Here is a 22,790-nt window from a genome sequence, read left to right as displayed (position 1 = left end):
TGCATTGATTTTAACCCAAACTATCTGGCTGTGGATTTGGATCAAACCATTGGCATGCCACCCCGGAGGCTCACTGTTGGGCACACAACTGAAGCAATGCCTGCCAGTCTCAAGAATCTGTCAACCAATCGTTTATCACTGAGGGGTGGAGCTTTGGGAAAGGCCTAAGGCAGGCAGCTGCAGTTGCTGAGATCAGCTGTGCGGTGCCCCGAAGATGGCATTTCCCAGCCCTTCCTCCTATTGTCCAGCTCCTATAGCCTTGCTGTTCCCTATTCTGCCATGTTCCCAAGTCAGCAAGCTATCTGATTGATGAATTGATTTTCAAGAATCCCTTGGAGAGTAAAATGGTTGGTAGAGGGGTCTGTCTCTACATCTGACTTCTTGAGTTCAGTTCCAAGGACCCGCACGACTGACAAGAACTGAATCATTTGACTTCCACATGAATACCATGGCATGTGTACTCACACCTAATAAAATCTACTTTTTCAAAAGAATTTATTTTCTTTTTTTAAAAAGACATGTCTCACTGTGTGGCCTTGATTGCCTGATTGACCTGGAACTCACTACATGGACCAGCTTGTCCTCAAACTCACAAAGACCCAGTGCTCCTTGCCTCCCAAGTGCTGGTGTTAAAAGCATCTGCCACGCTCTAAATAACTTTTCCCCCTATGTTTTTAATTTAAAAATTACAAGTTCTCTCTGTCTGAGCAGTCCCTGGTTGCTTGCAGCTCTGTCTAGGGGTGGGCGCTGTGAGCCTTTCCCCTTTCACAGTAGCGTTTCTATTGGTGCTGTGACTGTTTAGGTCTTATTTAGACTGGTTCTTGTGTAGGTCAGGTTCGGGTACTGAATAAAGCCAACCCTTCTGGAGACACCGTGTATGACACTGTCAAGCAAATGGAAACAGTTTCAGTGGCTTCATACAGTTGACACAACAGATGCTTGCAATAGGCAGAGTTTCGCTTGATAGGAACAGTGATAGGCCTAAGTTACTTGTGATGGTTAAGAGCCATGGTAAGCCAGGGGTGGAAGGATGTGCCTGGCATTACAGGATAAGAGAACTGTTGCACGTTAAGGTCACTGTGGCCCCCAAATCAGTTTCCAGGCAGGCTGTGGTGATGTAGTGAAACCCTGTCACAAGCAGACAAACCCCTCAAAAGTGCCCCGCTCCTCACCTCATGCTTGCAGGCTAAGGTGTGAGTTCTCAGCTGTGCTGCCACCGGGCCTGTATTCCACCCTTGTGGACTCGTAACCCTCGGAAACCATAAGCCAAACCGAACGCTTCCTGTCATGCATGGCGTCTTATTACAGAAATAGAAGAGTAGCCAAGATGCCCACCCAAATATGAAAACCAAGTTTGGTGATTTTGAATATTGGCTTAATGGAAGTAATTTTTCTGTTGGAACACCACTGTAATTTCCAGTTTTGTTGCCATGCCACCAAAGCGCATTCATAATAACCTGAAAATTATTCAGAAACTGCCTTCACTGCCCATTAATTGCAAATTAACAAACACACACTTAAAACGTGGTCGGCTGAATAACGCTTTCTCCCATACACACCCAGACCCTGACCGCTGGCCCCTGGGAATATATGGTAAAAAGGGGCCTTGTGGCTCTCATCACATTTAGGATTTTGAGATGACAGGGTCACCCTGGCTCGCGTGGGGAGGGGGGTGCCCTGTGTAGACACAGAGGTCCACAGAAGGAGGCAGAAGGTCAGAGGGAGAAGTGATTCCTCCACAGAAGCAGAAGCCACCAGACCTAAGATGATGTATGGCTGCTTGTAGTTGGAAAAGACAGGAAACAGATTCTTCGCCAAGGCCTCTCCTACAGTGGTCCTCAACCTTCCTAACGCCGTGACTCTTCAATGCAGTTCCTCATGTTGTAAGGTGACCCCCCCCCCAAGCATAAAGTCATTTTCATTGCTAACTCCTAACTGTAATTTTGCTACTGTTATGTAATGTAACTGCTTTTGGAGATAGTTTGCCAAAGGGGCCCGACCCACAGGCTGAGAAGCGCTGCTCTATGAGGGACCAGCCCTCCTGGCATCTTGATTTTAGCCCTGAAATCACTGTGGACTCTGACTTCCCGAAGTTCAATAGGATACATTTGTGTTGCAGATAAGTCCCGGAGGTTGTGGTGTTCACCTGTTACGGCAGCTAGAGGCCACTCAGGGAGATGGGTAGCAGCTGTCTCTGTCCTCTGATGTCATCATTTCAAGTTGCTTTTATGAGCAAAGCTTGTCTTACCTAGCAACAGTTGGGAAGTTGACAGCTTCATGCTAGCACAGGGAGAGAGCAACTACTCATCTCTTCCCAAATCCAGTGCCCACACCTTGTTGGCAGAAACTGGCAGTAACACTCTCTAGGCATACAGCCACTGCCCAATCAAAATGGATTGTTTAGTCTTTGCCAGCCTCTAGTAGGACCGTGAAACCCCGACTCTCTTCCAGCTTGCTTAGACTTCGCGCTTCTCTTGAAACTACCTTTTTTTCTCTTTTTTTCCTGATCCTGATACTAACTGCAGGTAGTATATGTTTTCGGAAATTTAACTATGATCAGAAATCCAGATTATACTAATTTTGTTTGCTGTGCTGTTTGCAATAAAATAATCCCACCGGCTCCCTTTGGGGACACCTTCAAACGGATCCATGAATACAAGCCATTTAAGACACGCTTTTACACTCACAAAGATATACTGGGTAAGTGATTTTACTCTTTTTTGGGGGGGTGGGAATCTTTTGAGACAGGGTTTCTCTGTGTAGCCCTCGCTGTCCTGGAACACACTCTATAGACCAGGCTGGCCTCGACCTCACAGTGAGCCGCCTGCCTCTGCCTCTGGAGTGCTGGGATTACAGGCGTGCACCACCATGCCCAGCAGTGATTTTATTTTATTTTTCCTTTGTTGTTTGTGTTTGCTTGTCTCTGTAAGAATTCCATCAGGACATGGTAATGTGTGGGAATGCGGGGGCTCTACTTAACATTGTTTTGCGTATGGGGCAGAGTTTTCAGCCTCGCTATAGGTTTCTTGTTGTGAATAAGAATATTACTACGTATCTTTTAAATTATTTTAAAGCTTTAATGAAATGTATCTATTTAACACCTGAGACATCATAGTAAATATGTGCAACCATGTGGTTGCTGGGAATTGAACTCAGAACCTCTGGAAGAACAGACAGTGCGCTTAACCACTGAGCCATCTCGCCAACCACCATGTACCTTTTTTCTTACGTATTTAAAACACTGTTTTGGAATAGTTTGGTTCATAGGTTTCAAAAAGTAGTCAAAAAGTTTTCATGAACCCCAATTTCTTATGTAATCTTGGTATATTGTCAAAACTGGGAAGTTAGCACAATAAAGACAACATGCTTAAGTCGGGCACAGACCCTACAAATCATTTTAAACTCGTTGAAGTTGTTTGTTTTTTATTAATAGCATCTCCTTCCTCAGTATGTATGTTTTTTAAAAGCTCTGTAACTGTCTTCTGCAGTTAAACTTGAGAATAACGAACATAATGATATTTAGATAATAAAGAAAACAGCACTGTACATTTGTGTTACATTTTTATGAATGTAATGTATGAACACAATGTTGAAACTTCATAATACAATATGCATCCGTCTGTACCACAGTATTTACTGCTTTATGTTTTAAGACTTGCAAATGTGTGGGAGGGGGCCCTGGAGAGCTGGCTCAGCAGTTAAGAGCACTTGCTGCTCTTCCAGAAGAACCTATTCTAGGGAGTCCAGTGTTGCTGGTCCCTGGGGAGACCTGGACATACTCATGCACAGATACACACACCTACACACAATTTAAATTAATAAAAATTAATCTTTTTAAAAATAATAAAATTGGAAGGATAGCAGGCTACCAAGAAGAGACTTGATACCCTATGAGCATATAGAGGGGGAGGAGGTCCCCCTCAGTCACAGTCATGGGGGAGGGGAGTAAGGGGAAAATGGGAGGCAGGGAGGAATGGGAGGATACAAGGGATGGGCTAACAATTGAGATGTAATATGAATAAATCAATAAAATATATTAAAAAAAGAAAAAAAATAATAAAATGTAAGAGACACATTAATGATCTCAAGGCAACGTTCAATCCCACAGAGCATGTCGTTCAGCTGTAGGTGATGGGAACAACTTAGAACAGAATACATGAAGTGGAAGTTTGTGATGAGATTTCTTGATCCTTTTAACAAAAACACAAGGTGGAATCTGCCATCAAGGGTTTAGTCTATCGGGAGCTGGAGAGATGGCTCAAGGGTCAAGAGCACTCCTCCAGAAGACCTGGGTTCGATTCCCAGCACCCATATGGCAGCTCACAAATGTCTATAACTCCAGTTTCAGGGGATCTGACACCCTCACACAGACATACATTCAGTCAAAAGACTAATGCACATAAAACAAATAAAAAAAGATTTTGGTCCACCATGCTCACCCTTAGTGAGCTGGCTGAGTGCTGCCGTCAGCCCTACTCCAGCACCGGAAAATGATGTGGATACAAATGGTACCAACATGAATTAACCTCAGCTTGGAAATCCCAGAGGAAAAGAAACTCTTTTCCCTTTATGTCTTTTATGCAAAAAATTTAAAGAGTGAGGCTGGTCGGGCTGGACTAGCTTCTGTAAGAAAGACAGGCCAAGCAATTTGGATGATGCGATTGGCAATCTTACCACACCACTCAAGAGAGGGAGTTGTTGAGAGAAGCAGGGCTTGCTACCCCAGCAGGATATGGTGATCAAATGCACATACCCATAGCAGCTTGCTGAAGCTAGGCACTACAACAAGGTAAAAAGTTGTTTCAGGTGAGAAGAGTGTACACCCTGCGACCAGACAAAGGGCTCAGTTCTTCATTCCAGGTCCACAACTGTCCCTATCTGTCAGATTTTATGATGTGGCCCCAGGTCCAGCATTGTTCCTAGCTGTCTGATTTTATGATGTGGCCCTAGGTCCAGAACTGTCCCTAGCTGTCTGATTTTACGATGTGGCCCCAGGTCCAGCATTGTCCCTAGCTGTCTGATTTTATGATGTGGCCCCAGGTCCAGAACTGTCCCTAGCTGTCTGATTTTATGATGTGGCCCCAGGTCCAGAACTGTCCCTAGCTGTCTGATTTTATGATGTGGCCCCAGGTCCAGAACTGTCCCTAGCTGTCTGATTTTATGATGTGGCACCAGGTCCAGAACTGTCCCTAGCTGTCTGATTTTATGATGTGGCCCCAGGTCCAGAACTGTCCCTAGCTGTCTGATTTTATGATGTGGCACCAGGTCCAGAACTGTCCCTAGCTGTCTGATTTTACGATGTGGCCCCGGTCCAGCATTGTCCCTACTGTCTGATTTTATGTGGCTTGCTACCTTCTCTAGGCTTACAGACTGGGTGGAGAAGGTATTATTGGATGCTGTTATGTGGAAGTCAAATTAGATCCCTGACAGAGCAATGATAAACTAGGGACTTAGCTCACTCAACAGCTGACAGGGTTAAAGAGGCCAACACACCAAAGAAAGACATTTGCACGGTGTATTAAAGAAAACTCCTGACAGAGGCAGGAGAGAGGAGGTGAACAATGTGCTAACACCTCACAAATTCTCAGTCTGCTTTGAGTGTGCCACAATGTGCATGACATTTACTTTTTTTTCTTTTTTCTTTTTTAAAAATATTTTTTATTGATTTATTCATATTACATCTCAATTGTTATCCCATCCCTTGTATCCTCCCATTCCTCCCTCCCTCCCATTTTCCCCTTACTCCCCTCCCCTATAACTGTGACTGAGGGGACTTCCTCCCCCTGTATATGCTCATAGGGTATCAAGTCTCTTCTTGGTAGCCTGCTATCCTTCCTCTGAGTGCTGCCAGGCCTCCCCATGCAGGGGACGTGGTCATATATGGGGCACCAGAGTTCGTGTGAAAGTCAGACCCCACTCTCCACTCAACAGTGGAGAATGTCTTGTCCATTGGCTAGATCTGGGTAGGGGTTCAAAGTTTACTGCATGTATTGTCCTTGGCTGGTGCCATAATTTGAGCAGGACCCCTGGGCCCAGATCCGCCCATCATAATGTTCTACTTGTAGGTTTCTAGGACCCTCTGGATCCTTCTATTTCCCCATTCTCCCTTGTTTCTCTCACCTAAAGTCCCAATAGGAAGTCTTCCCCTCTGTCCCACTTTCCTGGGAAGTGAAGACTTTCATGGGACATTTACTTTTCATTGCCTACTGTTTGGACTGGGTGTATAAAAAGACAACTGGCTGTCTTCAGGCCTGAGTGATGCACTCCCTCTTAATCAGTTAGTGGAAAACATACCAAGGATATTTTTGAAGAAGAGAGCGCAGGCTTGGGGTACAGCTGAGTGGAAGGCTGCATGCTTGATGGCTTGAAGCATGATGGCTTCAATTCTTCATGCCGAAAATAATTTAAATGATTGACATCACCTAAAGAGATGCGTCTCCTACATGGCTCGCATAGACAATTAGCCAGCGACAGAAGGGAAAGCCAGGGGATAGACTACATGCACATGTAATCATTCTTCTCCAAACATACAGAAATTGGAGCAAGTATTCTGAACCACGAAGAGCAGTTTCAAGAGTCTGCGCTCAGGGAATGCATTGCAAAAGCAGAAGCTAAAGTGTGGTCACAGGTAAAGGGGCCCGGAGGTGAACCCGAGCCACACCTCTACAGTGCCTCACTCTGTATTTGTCTAAAATGGTAAATCCAGAGTAGCAGGCAAGAGATAGACCACAGAGTCCTGATGACTCTGGATCCTTGGGCATGATCTTTGCCTTTCGCATCCTTGGCTTCTTCATCTCTAAGGAGGGACAGTAGCAACTCCCATCTCAAAGGACTGCTGAGAGAGTTCAAGGAAGGAATGCAATGAAGGAATGAGGCCATGCTTGGTCAGAAGCAGGTCCCACCAAGAACTTCCTTCTGTCTAAGTTGCCCTCTGTGTGGATGACTCTAGCCACTTTATTCTCATTTGAAGCTTAAAGGGGGGGGGGCATCTTCATTGTTTATTATGGTTTTATATTCATTATGGACTCTCAATATGTACAGTATGAAACAAATACTTCTGAACTAAATGTCCATTTCCCCAAATGCCTTAACTTGACTTAAGTCACCATGTTGCATTCCTCCAGTCTCAGCTACACAGGGGGCTGGGGGAGGGGGGTGGCTGGGGGAGGGAGAGGCTGGGGGAGGGGGTGGCTGGGGGAACGAGAGGCTGGGGGAGGGGAAGACTGGGGGATAAGGAGGCTGGGGGAGGGGGAGGCTGGGGGAGGGGAAGACTGGGGGATAAGGAGGCTGGGGCAGGGGGAGGCTGGGGGAGGGGAAGACTGGGGGAGGGGAAGACTAGGGAAAGGTGAGGGTGGGGGAGGGGAGACTGGGGCAGGGGAAGGGGAAGGCTGGGGCAAGGGGGAGGTTGGGGCAGGACAAGGTTGGCAAACCCAGGACTAGCCTGGGCAATCTAAGAAGGGACCTATGTAAATGAAACAAGCAAATAAAACACCCTGTGGTGGGTGTTAATTTTCATTAAGCATGAAAACTTAACTTACCAGCTTCTGCAGTAGTGACCAGCCTGAATGATTGATAGACACATGGACCTTTTTTTTTTCCCCCTCCCCAAAGGCGACTGAGCTCCAAAAACAAGCCGTGGAGCAAGCACTTGAAGATGCAAATGCCAGACACGAATTCAAAATTCGATTTCTGGAAGAACAGCATCAAAAAGACTTAAAGGTTCTCTATATAAAGACTTGCTTTTGTCTTTTTGAGAAGCGGTTAAGTGAGTTAAGGAAAGGGAAAGTGTTTTTGTTAGCCAGCTCAGGAAGAAGGGGGGGGGGCGGGAGCTGTCATTAGCAAAGTCCAGGTTAGTGTTCCATAAAGGCCGGGAGGGAACCTCAGTGATGGACACGACACAAGGTTCAGTCACAGCGGTGACACATCGCACATGATCATGACGATGGGATTGGACATTTAGTGTCTGGCTCCCTGACATGACTTCAGGCTCCATTAGGACAGGCTGCCTTGTCTCTGTGCTAGCCCTGGTGGCCAGCACTGTGCCTTGACATAGCAAGGACTCAGAACAACAACTCAATAGAGCCAACTGTTCTCTTCTTTTTCCTGGGATTGTTGGGTGCATACTTTTCCCTAAAGTTGCTTTTTCTGCACAGCCAAGACAGACATGTTTGAGCAAAATTTGAAGCAAGCCTTAATTAAATACTGGCCAGGATGATGGACTTTGGCCAGATCAGTTCCTGGGATTTTAGAAAGCGGTGACAAGTCCCATTTTGCAGAGACTTAAAAAAGAAACCTCATAAGGCTATGTATTCCCACCTGGTCCAGTCGGGGCCAAGCACATATCCTGCCATACTGGCTGCTTGCGTAAAGAGGGACATCTCAGCTTTCCTGTAGTATTCCTAGTAGGACCAACGGTCACGAGGTAAGAGGAACTCTTTTTTTTTTTTAAATTTCACTGTTGTAAGCATTCATTGTACACAACAATGTGCTACATAATGACATTTCAATACATACACATATGTATATATTGCATGCATAAATGTAAACATATATTGTATGTTGAGAATATCACCTCCGTACCTCCCTTCCCAGTAGTTCCTTTTGTTTCTCTGGACAGTTTTGCTTCTCCTTTCATATCATATATGCATAGATGATTTTATGTGTTAACATAAAATCTATGAACCACATATGAGAGGAAGCATGCTATTTCTTTCTGAGACTGGCTTAATTCACAATTACCTCTACTTGCATCGATTTTCCTGAAAACAACAAAAACAACAAAGTCCACGGCGTGTACATACCACACCCTCCCCATCTGTTCCTCTGTTGTTAGAAGCTGAGGCTGGCTTTTGTAACTTGCAAACTGGTCAGCGTCCCAAGCAGAGGGACTTGTTGCTTAGTTTGATATCTCTGCCACAAAACTTGTTCAAAGGACCAGAATACAGAACTATCTTCACATTTGGCCAAGGGAGAGACAGAGGAGGACGAGATACACGTTCATGGTTCTTGGCAAGAGGCTACAGCAATGATGCCAAACCTGCCTGCAGTGTGCTGCTGGGCTAAGCAGGGATTAGCCTACTCCCAGACCGGAACTCTGGGGCATGGCTCGGGCTTCCTTTTCCTGTGGGGCCTCTGAGGACAAGGGCACTCCGTTTAACCTTATTTGGTACACAATTAGTGTATGCTAGGTGCTCCTTGTTGAAACAATGAATGGTTCGTTCCTAAACTGCTTATCCACCATGCTACTAGGATATTTATTTATTTATTTATTTATTTATTTATTTATTTATTTATTTTGAGACATGGTTTCTCTGTGTAGCCTTGGCTGTCCTGGACTCACTTTGTAGACCAGGCTGGCCTCGAACTCACAGCGACCCGCCTGCCTCTGCCTTCTGAGTGGTGAGATTACAGGGGTGTGCCACCGTACCTGGCTTAGGCAGGTGCTCTTACTGAACTGGAAACTCGCTGATTTGGATAGGTTGAGCGGCCCAGTTAGAGTCCAGGATCTACCTATCTCTGTCTCCCAATTCTGAGATTACTAGCATGAAGAGTCATGCCCCAAGCCTTTACATGGATGCTGGGGGCTCAAACTCAGGCCCTCATGCTTGTACAGGAAGCATCAGCAGCATTCTCCTCGAATCCACGCCCCAGCCTGATTACAGTTTTGGAACAGGGTCTCACTATGTAGACAGGCCTCACACTCATGATGATTTTCTTGCCCTCTGAGTGCTGAGATGTGCTACCACACCCAGGTTCTTCCTACTCTTGAAGGAGCCAAAATGAGAAGTTGAAAACCTTTTCTCCTTCCAGGTGCAGTAATCCCAGTACTCAGGGAGGCAGAGGCTGGCAGATTGTTGTGAGTTTGAGGCCAGCCTGGTTAAAAAAAAAAAAAAAGAAAGAAAAGAAACCCTTTTCTATTGGGTTGGAGACATGCCTCAGAAGTTAAGAGTATTGGCTACTCTTCCAGAGGTCTTGAGTTCAATTTCTAGCACCTACATGGCGGCTCACAACCGTAGCCCCATGGGATCTGAAGCCCTCTTCTGGTGTGCAGACAAAACACCCATATACATAAAATATATAAATATTATCTGAAGAGGAGGAAAAAGAAGAAGAGGAGGAGGAGGAGAAGAAAGAAAGAAAGAAAGAAAGAAGGAAGGAAAGAAAGAAAGAAGGCCAAGCAGTGGTGGTGTACACCTTTAATCCCAAAACTCAGGAGGCAGAGGCAGCTTGATCTTTGTGAGTTTGAGGCCAGCCTGGTCTACAGAGTGGATTTCAGGGCAGCCAAGGCTACACAGTGGGACCTTATCTCAAAATGAAAAGAAAGGGAAGGAAAGAAAGAGAAAGTCTCTTCCCCTGAGAACACTAGATTCTAACAATTTTTCAGTGTTGGGGATTGGACACAGGCTTTTACTTGTGCTGGGGCCAATGGTCTATCACCAACCTTTGCATATACTTCTAATCAATAATGTTATCACTGAGATAGTTTTTCTAAGGAGCTAAGAGCCAGTGCATCTTTTCCTTGACATGTAGAGTCCTGTTGATATGCAGCTTCAGCTGAGACTCTCTGGGTACACATTAAAGCAGCTGGCTCCACTGGGCTCCCAGAGATGGCACTGGGAGACATTAGGCAAAATTCAACCCGCAGAACTTGGGGTGCCTTTTACTGCTTTATAGTCTGGATAAGGTGTCACTCGAAAATGAGACCCTGCAGCCCTAGGAAGGAAGGAAGGAAGGAAGGGAAAGAGGGAAGGAAGAGGAAAGAAGGCTATAAAATTGTGACATTCTCTAGAGAGAAAATAAATCAATGATTTCTTGAAAGACTCTATCGTCTTAGGCAGTGAAGGGGGGGACTGCTACTCGCAAACTCCGTCTCCATCTCCAGTCCTGTCGTTAACCAGCTGTGTGAAGCAACTCAATTCCTTTACATTCTCTGACAACCCTGAAGTAGATATAAATTTACCTTTTAACAAAGGGTTTGAAAGTTCCAGACATTAGTTGCTCATCCATTTTTGATACAACGCTCATTATGCAATTACAAGGAACAAATATCAAATCTTGAGTAGGAATGCAGTCCTTGATCTCGTCCAGTGTGCAGGGAGGCCTCTGAGAATCTGGCTCTAAGGTTCCTGTGCTTGTAGCATTTTGCCCGGCAGGGTGCTCTCGCACCATGGAGTTAGTAGGCATTTTCAAAACAGTGACAGATCCTTTAGGGCCTTTGGTGAGACATCCCACAAATCATTGTTTGACTACTGCTCTCTTTCTCTACTTGGTTGAAAATACTCCACTGAACAATGGAGCGTCTGTCTCCTTCATGAATGAGGAAGGGTGGCAACCCTAATGATGTGGAGTAGGGAGCAGCAGTGGGGACTGGGAGGCAGGCTCCTGGGACTGAAGTGATGCGTGTGTTCCCTATCTGAGCCTTAGGTTCCCTTCGTGGTGTTTATTTCTGCCATTTCCCAATATCACACCTATATTTCCATGGACAATGATACCATGACAGTAAAAGCCTTTAGTTGGAGCTGTAGCCCAAGAGTAACTTAGCACCTGTGAGACCCTGGGTTTGGCCACCAGCACTGAAAAAGAGGAAATTAAAAGTGGCCAGAAAACTTTACCCCCCCCCACACACACCTATTTTCTTTTTTGTACACTGCCTTTCAATGTGATCTGTGTGTGTGTGTGTGTGTGTGTGTGTGTGTGTGTGTGTGTGTGAGAGAGAGAGAGAGAGAGAGAGAGAGAGAGAGAGAGAGAGAGAGGAGAGAGAGAGAGAGAAAGAGCATGCACACTTTGAATATTTCATTTTAATTTACAATTTCCATATAATTGACAGCTACTTTTAAGTCATGTGTTCATTATATCAGATAAATGAAACTCTGATGGATCTCTGCTTTTAGTGTTCATTCTAAGACATCAAACCTGTAATATCTAAATCCAATTTTTCCATTCCCTTTCTTTAAGGCTGTACAAGACAAAACCAAGGAGGAGATATTTCAAAGCATGGATGCTGAACTGAAGAGAGAGCACTCTGCTGCAGAGCAGCGTATGGTCCACAGAATCCAGAGGATAATGATGGAGTGCCACAGGGAGAAGATAGAGGCTGTGAACAAAGCCAGGGAAGAAGAAAGAGAGATTGCCAAGAAAGCCATGGAGGACCAGAAAAGGTATCCCAGAGAACACATCTATAAGTTAACATCCAACTCCATAAAAATCCACCTAGAGAAAGAAATAATGTTAAGGTGTATGTGTGAATACTGCCCAGCATTTCCTGGTTTTGTTGTGGGATAAATCCAATACTGACATGAACAAACAGGAGGGAGGGAAGGAAAGGAGAGGGGAGGTGGAGGAGGAGGGAGGGAGAGGGAGGGGGGGAGGGAGAGGGAGAGAGAGAGAGAGGTTACTTTAAGAAAAATAGCATAAGTGCCCAACTATCTATCACTTAGAATAAGGGATTGAAAGTTACTAACACATCCGAAGGTCCTGTATCTTTTTCTCAGTCATCTCATCCTTCTTCTCAGTAGACAGTGACCCCTCACAACGTTACGTTTCTCATTTTCCATCTCCAGTACTAAAAAGCTGAGAAGAACCAATAAGCATCTTTCCTTAAACACTTAAGAGTCACGGTTACCAGCCTAGTTCACACACTGCTGTGGGTGTGTTAGTTCTCCATCTTTTCTTGGTGAAATCAAAGGTGAATACATAAAAAAGCTGACTTCATGAAAGTGTACGGAGGAAAACACACGAGTCCCTGTTTACGGCCTCCCACGTCTTTGGCTCCCCAAAACGAACACTTTATATAACGAGGCTGATGTCATCCCATATCCTGGGAGATATTCACAGCCATATATGTGTGCATATCCGCAAATCGGTTTTACAGATCATAGTTTACATAAGTGTGTGTGTGTGTGTGTGTGTGTGTGTGTGTGTGTGTGTGTGTAGAGGGAAGGAGAGGGAAAGAAAGGAGAGAAGAGAGAGAGACAGAGGGAAAGAGAACAGAGAGAGAGAGATGAGAGAGGGGGGAGACAAAGGGAGGGAGGAGAGAGACATGGGGGGGAGAGAGAGAGGAGGGGGGGAGATAGAGGGAGAGAGAGGGGAGAGAAGAGAGAGGCAGAGGGAGAGAGAGGGGAGAAAGCGGGGGTAACCCAGTCAGGAGTCCAGGGCCTATTGGGTATAAGAGAAAACCATATTTCCAGATGTTGAGTGACCTGCTCAAGACTCCCAAGCTAAAGCAGTGAAACCAAGATGGAGTCTTCCTGTTTGGCCTCCAAGTCTTGGCTTTGTCCCTTTTGGTTTTTGCTGCTTGACTTAAACATATCTATCTGTGTACAATCAGCAGGTAAAATCTTAAAGACAAGTCTTTCCTGGAGTTTAAACTAGCCATTCCAGTGGCCAGAAAGAAAGGAACCTGAAAGTTGTCTCTCTCCAACCTGGAGCAGTGACTTTCAGCCCATGGGTCATGACCCTTTTGAGAGTCACATATCAGATATGCTGCACGTTGACAATATGATTCATAACAGTGGCAAAATTACAGCCACGAGCTGGGCATGGTGGCGCACGCCTATAATGCCAGGCAGGACTCAGGGAGGCAGAGGTAGGCAGATCGTTGTGAGTTCGAGGCCAGCCTGGTCTACAAAGCGAGTCCAGGACAGCCACGGCTACATAGAGAAACTCTGTCTCAAAATAAATAAATAAATAAATAAATAAATAAATAAATAAAGTCATGAATACTTTTATGGTTGGGGTCACCACAACATGAGGAACTGTATGAAAAGGTCGCAGCTTTAGGAAGGTGAGAACCACTGAGCTAGAATGTAAGTCTTTGTGAACAGAAAACGTTTGCTTAGAGAGCGAGTAGAGTGGGTGGTGGCCCTCTGCTCCCTCCCACACCTCTCCATCTGCAGGAGCGCTGGCTCTTTCTTTGGAGTCTCTTGGTTCACTCCTCACACACATGGGCAGTCTCCTGCATGCTCCCTTGTTCCTTGTTTTTTTTTTTTTTTTCCTCCTTTCAGCTATTTCCTCTGTGAGGCTTAAATGTAAGGTTTTTCAATTCCCATCTTTTATTGACTAAGATTAGAAAACTGCTGTGTCTGTTATTCAAATGTATCCAACTAAGATGCCTGTTTTGCTCACTCATGGTTTCCAAATGTGTAGAAGAGAGCCTGGTGCATGGTAAACATTTACTAATGTAAAAACACCATTCTTACTTGGAGGGAAAAGGGAAAAGTTCATTTTAGAGCAAATTATTGAGTTACCAAGGCCTAGAAAGCAGATTTGGGTTATCTCAAATACGTGGTTACAGGTTCCCGTAGTGTTTATGTTCACATGTATGCTTGTATGTTGACATTGTAAGCATGTATATAGAGTCCAGAGGATAAAGTCAGGTGCTATTCCTCAGGCAATACCCAACCTTTTCTTTTCTTTTCTTTTCTTTTTTTTTTTCCCTCCTTGAGACAGGTATCTCACTGGCTAGAATTTGCCAAGTAGGCTGGCTGGCTACTGGGTCTCAGGGACCCACCCACCCATCTTGGCCTTTCCAGCACTGGGATTGGCAAGCATGTATCACCATGCTAGCTTTGTTTGTTTGTTTGTTTTTGTTTTGTTTTTTGAGACAGGGTTTCTCTGTGGTCTTGGCTGTCCTGGGCTCCCTTTGTAGACCAGGCTGGCCTCGGACTCACAGCAATCCACCTGTTTCGGCCTCCTGAGTGCTGGAATTAAAGGTGTGTGCCACCATGCCCGGCCTGATATATATATATATATATATATATATATATATATATATATATATATATATGTATGTATATATATATATATATATATATATATATATATATATATATTAACATGGGCTATGGGAATCAAACTCATGTCCTCATGCTTGTAAGGCAAGCCCTTTATCAACAGAGCCATCTCCACAACCCCTTGGGAAGTTTTTTTTGTTTGTTTTGTTTTGTTTTTTATCCTAACAACAAAGTTCAAAATCAGAGTGCTTTAAAGTACATAGGTGTGTAATGGAAAGGAAGTCTCTGTTCTTGGCCTGATGACATTATTGGTCTTAGGGTTGGGTTGGTGGAAGTTAAGGGGTCTTTTTGCACATTACAAAAATAATTTACTAGATACACACAGAAGTACGCAGTAGTGACTACTTGGGCAGTGTAAACATAGCCTGAGACAATATGGTTCTGGACCTGTAACATCCTATTTCCCACGTCACTGAAATTTTAATTAGTCATTCAGTCTTATAGAATGCCGAACACAGATACAAAGTTGTTCTGTAGACAAGTTCATTTATTCTTGTTGTTTTCGTGGGGTGTTAGGGATTGGGCCTAAAGCTTTTTGTATGCTTCGTAGGTACTCTAGAACTGAGCTACACCCCTAGCTCTTGTGAATCACTAAAAACAAATGCTACAAAGTTGTTCTGATCAGCTAAACTCTGCAGGGTACCAGATCTTATTTCTAGGCTCTGCTAAATTCCAATCTGTTGTAGACTGTTTGCAGAAACCGCTTTGTGGAGGAAGACATAATCACAATCCTACTAATGAGTTTATTTGGATACTATGGCAGTTTATATTGATAACTTCGTAGCGTGGAGAGGCACTTTGTACGAAAAGCTCTGGGAATGTCTGTGAGAGCATTTGTAGGTTGGGCTAGTCGAGGTGGGAAGACTCACATCAAATGTGGGCTCGAGAGTCTAGAATGAATAAAAAGGAGAAAGCAAGCGAGGCACCTGCCCTTGTCAGCCGCTGCTTCCTGATGACGGATGCAGTGTGACTCTGCTGCCATGTGGCTCTCTCCACGATGGCCCATACTCCCAAGCCACAGGAAAATTAGCACAGAAAACCATTACCAAGAATTGAGACAGTTGCTCGGATAAACCTGACCGTGTGGTTCAATGCTTTGTAGTAAGGACGTGGAAGATTCTGGAATGCAGGGTAGAAAAACAATGCTGTAATGAGAGCTCAGTGGACAGTTTCATAGTTCTGGTAGGAAGAGCATAGTGACAACAGAAACAGACAACAGAGTCCATGATGTTTCAGAGCAGAAGAAGAACTCTTTCCAAGAAGTGGGCTAGAGACCGTACGAATCTAACTTGTTTACAACTGAGTCATAATCCCATTGTTTATATCTACTGAATACACCACATCTTCTTACCTATTGATCAGCGGATAGGCATCTAGATTGATTTCATTTCCTATCAACCAGTAGAGAGGAAACAGCTCTCAAGCAGTGAGCACTGATGACCGTGTGTCCATGTAGAGCAAAATAAAACCCTTCAGTCTACACCCAAGAATGATCTAGCTAGATCATAGAGTGGTTCTAGACCTAGCTCTTTGAGGCGACTCCAGGCTGACTTCCACGGACGCTGTACTGGATAACACTCACTCCTACCAACAGCATGTCATAGAGAGAACCAGGCAACCTCGGAAGTATGGTGTTTTTACATTAGTAAATGTTTACCATGCACCAGGCACTCTTCTACACATTTGGAAACCATGAGTGAGCAAAACAGGCGTCTTAGTTGGGTACATTTGAATAATAGACACAGCAGTTCTCTCATCTTAGTCAATAAAAGATGGGAATTGAAAAACCTTACATTTAAGCCTCACAGAGGAAATAGCAGCTGACTCTGCCATCCCCTCTGCCTCAAGTTTGGCAGCAGCTGGTGGCAGAGCGTCGTTGCTGGTTGGCTGCCCTGGGTAACGTGCAGAACCCTGCCACTTGTCTTATTTCTCATGTGGATCCAAGACACTGTCGAGCCCTTACCTTTATTTCCAACCTTCGCTTCTAACTGTCTCCTGTCCACAGTGACCCCTCAAATATTTGAGATTAAGAGAGTTTATGAGAGATTAAGTTAAAGCGAGACTAAGTTTGGAGGCGGGCAGGAAAGAACAAGATCTCGGATCTGCCCTGTCCTGAAGTACTTCCTCTTCTTTTACAGAGGAAAAGACACATTAACTAGTCTGTACACTCAGAAAAAACGTTTCAAACGCACCAAAGAATTGACTGTTTCCTGTGGCAAATATTTAGCTTACCTTAAGAATGTCTTTCAAGCATTAATTCTCTTAAGCTTTTATCACAAACCCAGCTGTTATAAAATTTGTTATTGTTTGGACAACAAAATGTATTAATGAGAACTACATTTGAATAATCCCTATCTGTATTCACATATATTGCTTGCCCATCGTTATCCACACCAGCCATGCCGTACAGGGCAGAGCCAAAGACAAAAAGGCCACAGCCTCCATGTCTGCGCCCCAACCCATGTGTGGCTTTAATTCCAGAACGTGAAGTAAACTCTGAGAATGTAGTCATACCTAGAGCTGAGGCCAAAAGGAGCAAAGTCCAAAGAATCAAAAACTCAAGCTCTGAATTGGGCTTTGAGAAATTGAAAAAGTACATTTGGAAAAACGCCAGATGTTTGCCGGGAGGTATTGATATCAGAGTATTTAGGAAGGAAGTAGGGCACCCACCTCCACCCCCACCCCCCAAGATAGACTTACTTACTTAGCTTACGTTACCTAAGGGTAGTGCTGGGGACCCCCTGGCTCACCCAGGAAGCACACCTTCTTCTTTGGGGATGTTGGATGAGGTCACGGAAATTTCCTTGTCTTTTCTGCCCTGGGCCCTAGAGGCTTTGGTCTCAGGATCGCTAACACCTTACTAGTTTAATAAAACACCGAGTTATTGCTTGAGAATGTGTATGACCATAAACTCAGAATTCTCTCTACAGTTCCACTACTGTTAGTGGCACCTCACTTTTCTTTCTTCAGCATGAGTCAGACACCAAGTTTGGGTCTTCTGGCCGGACACTCGATAGCTTAGCAGTCCTAAGTGAGGGCGGTTAGAGCTTTATGGTGGTTCCTGGGTTTGTTCCTTTCTGTCTTGTCTCCTATCTCTGTCCTCTGTCACTAGTATAGACCCTCACTGTCCCTCCAGGAGGGTGCAGTATGATACAAGGGGGTCTCTCTGACTCACCGTACCAGGGTGGGATTAAAGGAGTGTACCAGCATGCCCGGCATATTTTTTTTTTTTAAAAAAGATGTGTTTGTTATTTATACAGTGTTCTGCTTGCATGTACACCTGCACACTTAGAAGAGGGCACCAGGTCTCATTATAGATGGCTCTGAGCCACCATGTGGTTGCTGGGAATTGAACTCAGGACCTTTGGAAGAGCCATCAGTGCTCTTAACCTCTGAGTCATCTCTCCAGCCCAGGGCTCAGATTTTTTTTTTTTAAAGTACAATGCATTCATTGTTTTTCTGGGCAGTGTAAGCTCAAATCCCCCATGCTGACATTAGACGTCACACTAGTGGCTTTGTCCCAGCCCACAGCAGAGAAACTTGATGGGCAGCCTCTGGGGAACTATCTTTAATAGATTATTAATAGCTAATATCGACTGAAAGCTCACGTGTACCAGCTTTCTCAGGTGGGCGACTTTTCTGTGATTAATGATAAAGTCCCTGTGTTTCTAGCGGCTAGTCGATCTAATTTGTAAACCTGTGTCATCTTTTGTAGCATGGTGGTGGAGGAGCTCGTGCATACTGGCGTGGCAGCTATTCGAGACCAGAAGGCAAACTTTGGCCAGCTGATAAAAGCTAAGGAGCACGAGATGAATGCTTACTACGGCATGGCTCAGAGGCAGAAGCAAGAAGAAGTGCAAGAAGTCCTTGAAGAAGCTGAGAAAACCCACCAGGCCAATCTCGAGAGTGTGATGGGCAAACTGGTGAACACTCAGGGGGAGCTGGTGTCCGTGGCAAAGCAGCTGGGAATCATGACTAACTGGAAAGATTTCCTGGAGGAGGAGTTACAGGAGACCAGGGCAGCATTTCAGAAGTACATCAATTACACCTTCCCCAAGCTCTCCCCAGGACAAGCTGACTTCATGCTGCCGGAAAGGAAGAAAACACCTTCCAACATTGCTAAGGAAAATGAACAGAGCGCTGATTAGAAGCCGTCAGCTGAAATGACACCACAGAAGGCAGCATTCCAAAACTAAATAAACATACTCTAAACCAGCTACTGACATTTGTTCATTGTACTGTTGGGCTGTAAGAATTTTCAACTGCCCTTTTAAATTATCGTACAATTTATAGATTTCTATTTTTCTTTTCTTTTTTTGTCTTTTTCAAAGTCATGAATTTCATAGGGCACTTTCAAGCATTGTTGGGGCATGTTGATCTTTGCCATCTTCTTTCTGTTTTTCTGTGCTGTAAACATTCCCATGGAAAACTAAAATATTCAACAGCATATTCCAAGGTACTGTGAGTACCACTTCTAACTGGAAGTGGAGACAAACTAATTAGGAAAGGAAAGTGGTGTTTAGAGGAAGCGGAATCACACTTCTGGACCTGGCTTGATTAATAGCTACATCACGCTCACATTTGTTGCAATTGAAAATGAGGAAAGAACTTGTTGGTCCTGCAGTAGAAAGACTAGTGTTTGGTTCGCAAAACCACCAATTTTTATCAAATATATTAAGGCAAATTTTAAATTCTGGGCCTTGCATATAAATAACTCAGAGAGGAGTCACTGACAGTTTCTTGTTGTGAAAGAAAATTATCTATAGATGTTAGGGACTGCTCAACCTTTAACCTAGCAACAAAGCTAAATGGACTCAGTGGGCTGGTGTGTGCGTGTGTGTGTGTGCGTGTGTGTGTGTGTGTGTGTGTGTGTGTGTAACAGTAATAATAAAGAAGAAATCATGAACTAGGAGTGGGGAGGGGAAACCTGAGGTAGTAGGGAGGTAGTGATGCAGCTACAGTGCTTATGTATTTGGTTCTCAAAAAAAGTAAATAAATCCCCTAAAAAGGAATAAATAAAATAAAGACTATCATTCTCTGGCTTGAAGACTTACCATGTACTTTGGTATTTCAAAGTAGCCATGATAGTATATTAAGTAAAGAATAGGCAGATGGACCGATTGAATAGAAGAGGGCCCAGAACTGAGCACACAAAAGCAGTGAAGTGTCCCTGACAAAGGAGTGAATAGTGGTTAAACACCTAGACCTAGTGAACAGCGGAAAGATACGTAGACACTCGCTACCCTCACGGAAACTAAGTCTGAACGACCATAAGCCTCATTATAAATGCAAATTCACAGGGAATATCACAGAAAAGACACAAGGTTATTTTTTTAAGGTTTTTTTTTTTTTTGGACAGGTTATCTGTGTAGCTAATGACGGCTTTAAAATTGCAATCCTCCTACCTCTGCCTTTGGAGTACAGAGCAGGCACATACTACCACAGATGGCTAAAGAGTGATTTTAATAAGACACCAGAAGACATTAATGTTTTTTATTGTTCATTGTAGCCCCGAAAAGCAGTTGAAACTCACACATAAAAAAGTGCATTTTTTGTTTTTCTCCTTTTTAAAAAATATTTTTTATTAATTTATTTATATTACATCTCAATGGTTATCCCATCCCTTGTACCCTCCCATTCCTCCCTCCCATTTCCCCCTACTCTCCTCCCCTATGACTGTGACTGAGGGGGACCTCCTCCCTCTGTATATGCTCATAGGGTTATCAAGTTTCTTCTTGGTAGCCTGTTATCCTTCCTCTGAGTGCCACCAGGCCTCCCCATCCAGAGGACGTGGTCAAAAATGGGGCACCAGAATTCATGTGAAAGTCAGTCCCCACTCGCCACTCAACTGTGAAGAATGTCCTGTTCATTGGCTAGATCTGGGTAGGAGTTCGAAGTTTACTGCACGTACTGTCCTTGGCTGGTGCCATAGTTTGATTATGATTCCTAGGCCCAGATTCACCCATCATAATGCTCTTCTTGTAGGTTTCTAGGACCCTCTGGATCATTCTATTTCCCCATTTTCCCATGCTTCTCTCACCTCAAGACCCAGCTATTCCATTCTTTGGAATATACCCAGAAGATGCTCTAGCATACAACAAGAACATTTGCTCAACCATGTTCATAGCAGCCTTATTCATAATAGCCAGATCATGGAAACAGCCTAATGTCCCTCAGTAGAAGAATGGATAATGAAACTGTAGTACATTTACACTATGGAATACTACTCAGCTATTAAAAACAAGGAATTCCCAAAATCTGTGGACAAATGGATTGAACTAGAAATGATCATAATGAGTGAGTTAACCCAGAAGCAGAAAGAGTCAAATGGTATATGCTCACTTATATCTGGACACCAGCCCAAGGGGCATGTCCCATGAAAGTCTTCACTCACCAGGAAAGTGGGACAGAGGGGAGGGCATACTATTGGGACTCTAGGTGAAAAAGTGCATTTTGTAGAGTCTAATAAATGAACTTTAAGAGCTATGCTATTTTTTTCTGGGTGGCAGAGGTGCATGCCTTTATTCCCAGCACTCAGGGGGCAGAAGCAGTGATATTTCTGTGAGTCTGAGGCCACCTTGGTCTCTAGAGAGAGTTCCAGGACAGCCAGGGCTACACAGAGAAACCCTGTCTCAAAAAGGAAAAAAGAGAATATGCTATTTTCATGTCAGAAAATCCAATTATGTTCTCTTTTTTCCTGTCTTTTTACAATAGTACCCATGTAAGTAGCCTCTAAAAGTGGAATCTTAACAGTGGCCCTGAGTCCCTTCTGACTGGAAATGACTTATGCACGTCCTAGGGAAAACTAGCCTGAAGGCGGTTGGCTCAGTCTTGATGACTCCACAGTCCCTTTGTCATTGTTTCCCTGAAGATGTAGCTTCCTCTCCGTTATCCAGATTCTCCGTAAAAAACCAAAAGTTAAACTAGAAAACAGAAAGCCAGCTAGGGCCAGCTCTGTGATGCTCGCAGTTTCAGACTTGGCACACAGCATGTATTATTACCCCAACCATCACAGCTGTGTTAAAATGCAGTTACATGCTCTTCAGCAGGTGACCAGTAAGAGAAAACAATGGAGAAACAGTTTAAAAAGCACTATGTACTTTTAAACTTTTAATAACGTTTGCTAAAATACGACCGTATTTTAATGTTTGGTGGCCAAAAGGCATCATTAAATGTAGAGATATTCAATAACATTGCATCTTTATTTTTTTATTATAAAATGTGGCAATTACAAAAAAGCAAATGTAAAGCACATGCACTGTGCAATAAACACTTAAAAAGTGAGTACCCACATAATCACTATCAAAGATTTCAGGGTACTGTGGGGGAACAGAACTGATCAATATCATACAGGGAACCAACAGTGGCCATCTGCAGAGCAGAGAGGGTAAGACTCTTGTAGTTCCATGAGTCCTGATGTCTTGGAAGTTTTAATCTGGTGCTGAAATCCTGGAGGAGTCCTGGAGAGCTGTTGGTCTTTACTCGTGTTGGAAAGCTACACAAACTGGCAGACAGCATTAGACATCCATGTCTAATGACAGACATGGATGGTGGTGGTGGCGGCGGCAGCAGCAGCAACAGCAGCAGCAGCAGCAGCAGCAGCAGCAGCAATAGAGTAGATGCACTTATCAGCAAGGAGTAGAGGAGAATAGGCACAGCTATTCCCCAGACCTTCTCATAACTGGATTGCTACTGGAAGATGCTGTCCACTCTATGATATTAAACTAATTCCATTCAATTAATCAATTAGTTAGTTCCATGATGTCATCAGGTTGACATCAAATATTAATTACACTTAGGGAAAAAAATCAAAATCAGACATTTTTGTCACATACTCATAATTAAAATTTCAATATTATTTTAAGTATTCATTTTCATTTTACGTGCATGGGCGTTTTGCCTATGTACATGCCATAGTGTGTGCACCACATGTGTGCCTGTGGCCCACAGAGAGCAAGGGAAGGTGCCAGATTCCCTTGGGACTGGAGTTACAGGTGA

At 44.1% G+C, this 22,790-nt stretch overlaps 1 protein-coding gene across 1 annotated transcript; it reads left to right on the top strand.

Annotated features, from left to right (window-relative positions):
• The first annotated feature begins 995 nt into the window (after positions 1-995).
• LOC311598976 (uncharacterized protein C6orf163 homolog) lies at positions 996-19,008 on the top strand. The gene is made up of 5 exons (XM_084784629.1): positions 996-2,700; positions 6,534-6,628; positions 7,612-7,719; positions 11,956-12,158; positions 18,508-19,008. The coding sequence occupies exons 1-5, from the start codon at positions 2,553-2,555 to the stop codon at positions 18,938-18,940; spliced, it is 987 nt and encodes a 328-aa protein (XP_084640755.1). The 5' UTR covers positions 996-2,552; the 3' UTR covers positions 18,941-19,008.
• Positions 19,009-22,790: the final 3,782 nt, after the last annotated feature.

Source organism: Acomys minous, assembly GCF_964271855.1.
Source record: "Acomys minous genome assembly, chromosome: 1".
NCBI lineage: Eukaryota > Metazoa > Chordata > Mammalia > Rodentia > Muridae > Acomys > Acomys minous.
This window is presented reverse-complemented; position numbering and strand designations above follow the sequence as displayed.

What these genes read in the sequence shown, in the direction of transcription:
- LOC311598976 (XM_084784629.1), top strand. Translation starts at nt 2,553, where the DNA reads ATGATCAGAAATCCAGATTATACTAATTTTGTTTGCTGTGCTGTTTGC. An exon ending in CACTCACAAAGATATACTGG is followed by an intron (nt 2,701 to 6,533) that starts GTAAGTGATTTT and finishes CCAAACATACAG; the next exon opens with AAATTGGAGCAAGTATTCTG. An exon ending in GCCATGGAGGACCAGAAAAG is followed by an intron (nt 12,159 to 18,507) that starts GTATCCCAGAGA and finishes CATCTTTTGTAG; the next exon opens with CATGGTGGTGGAGGAGCTCG.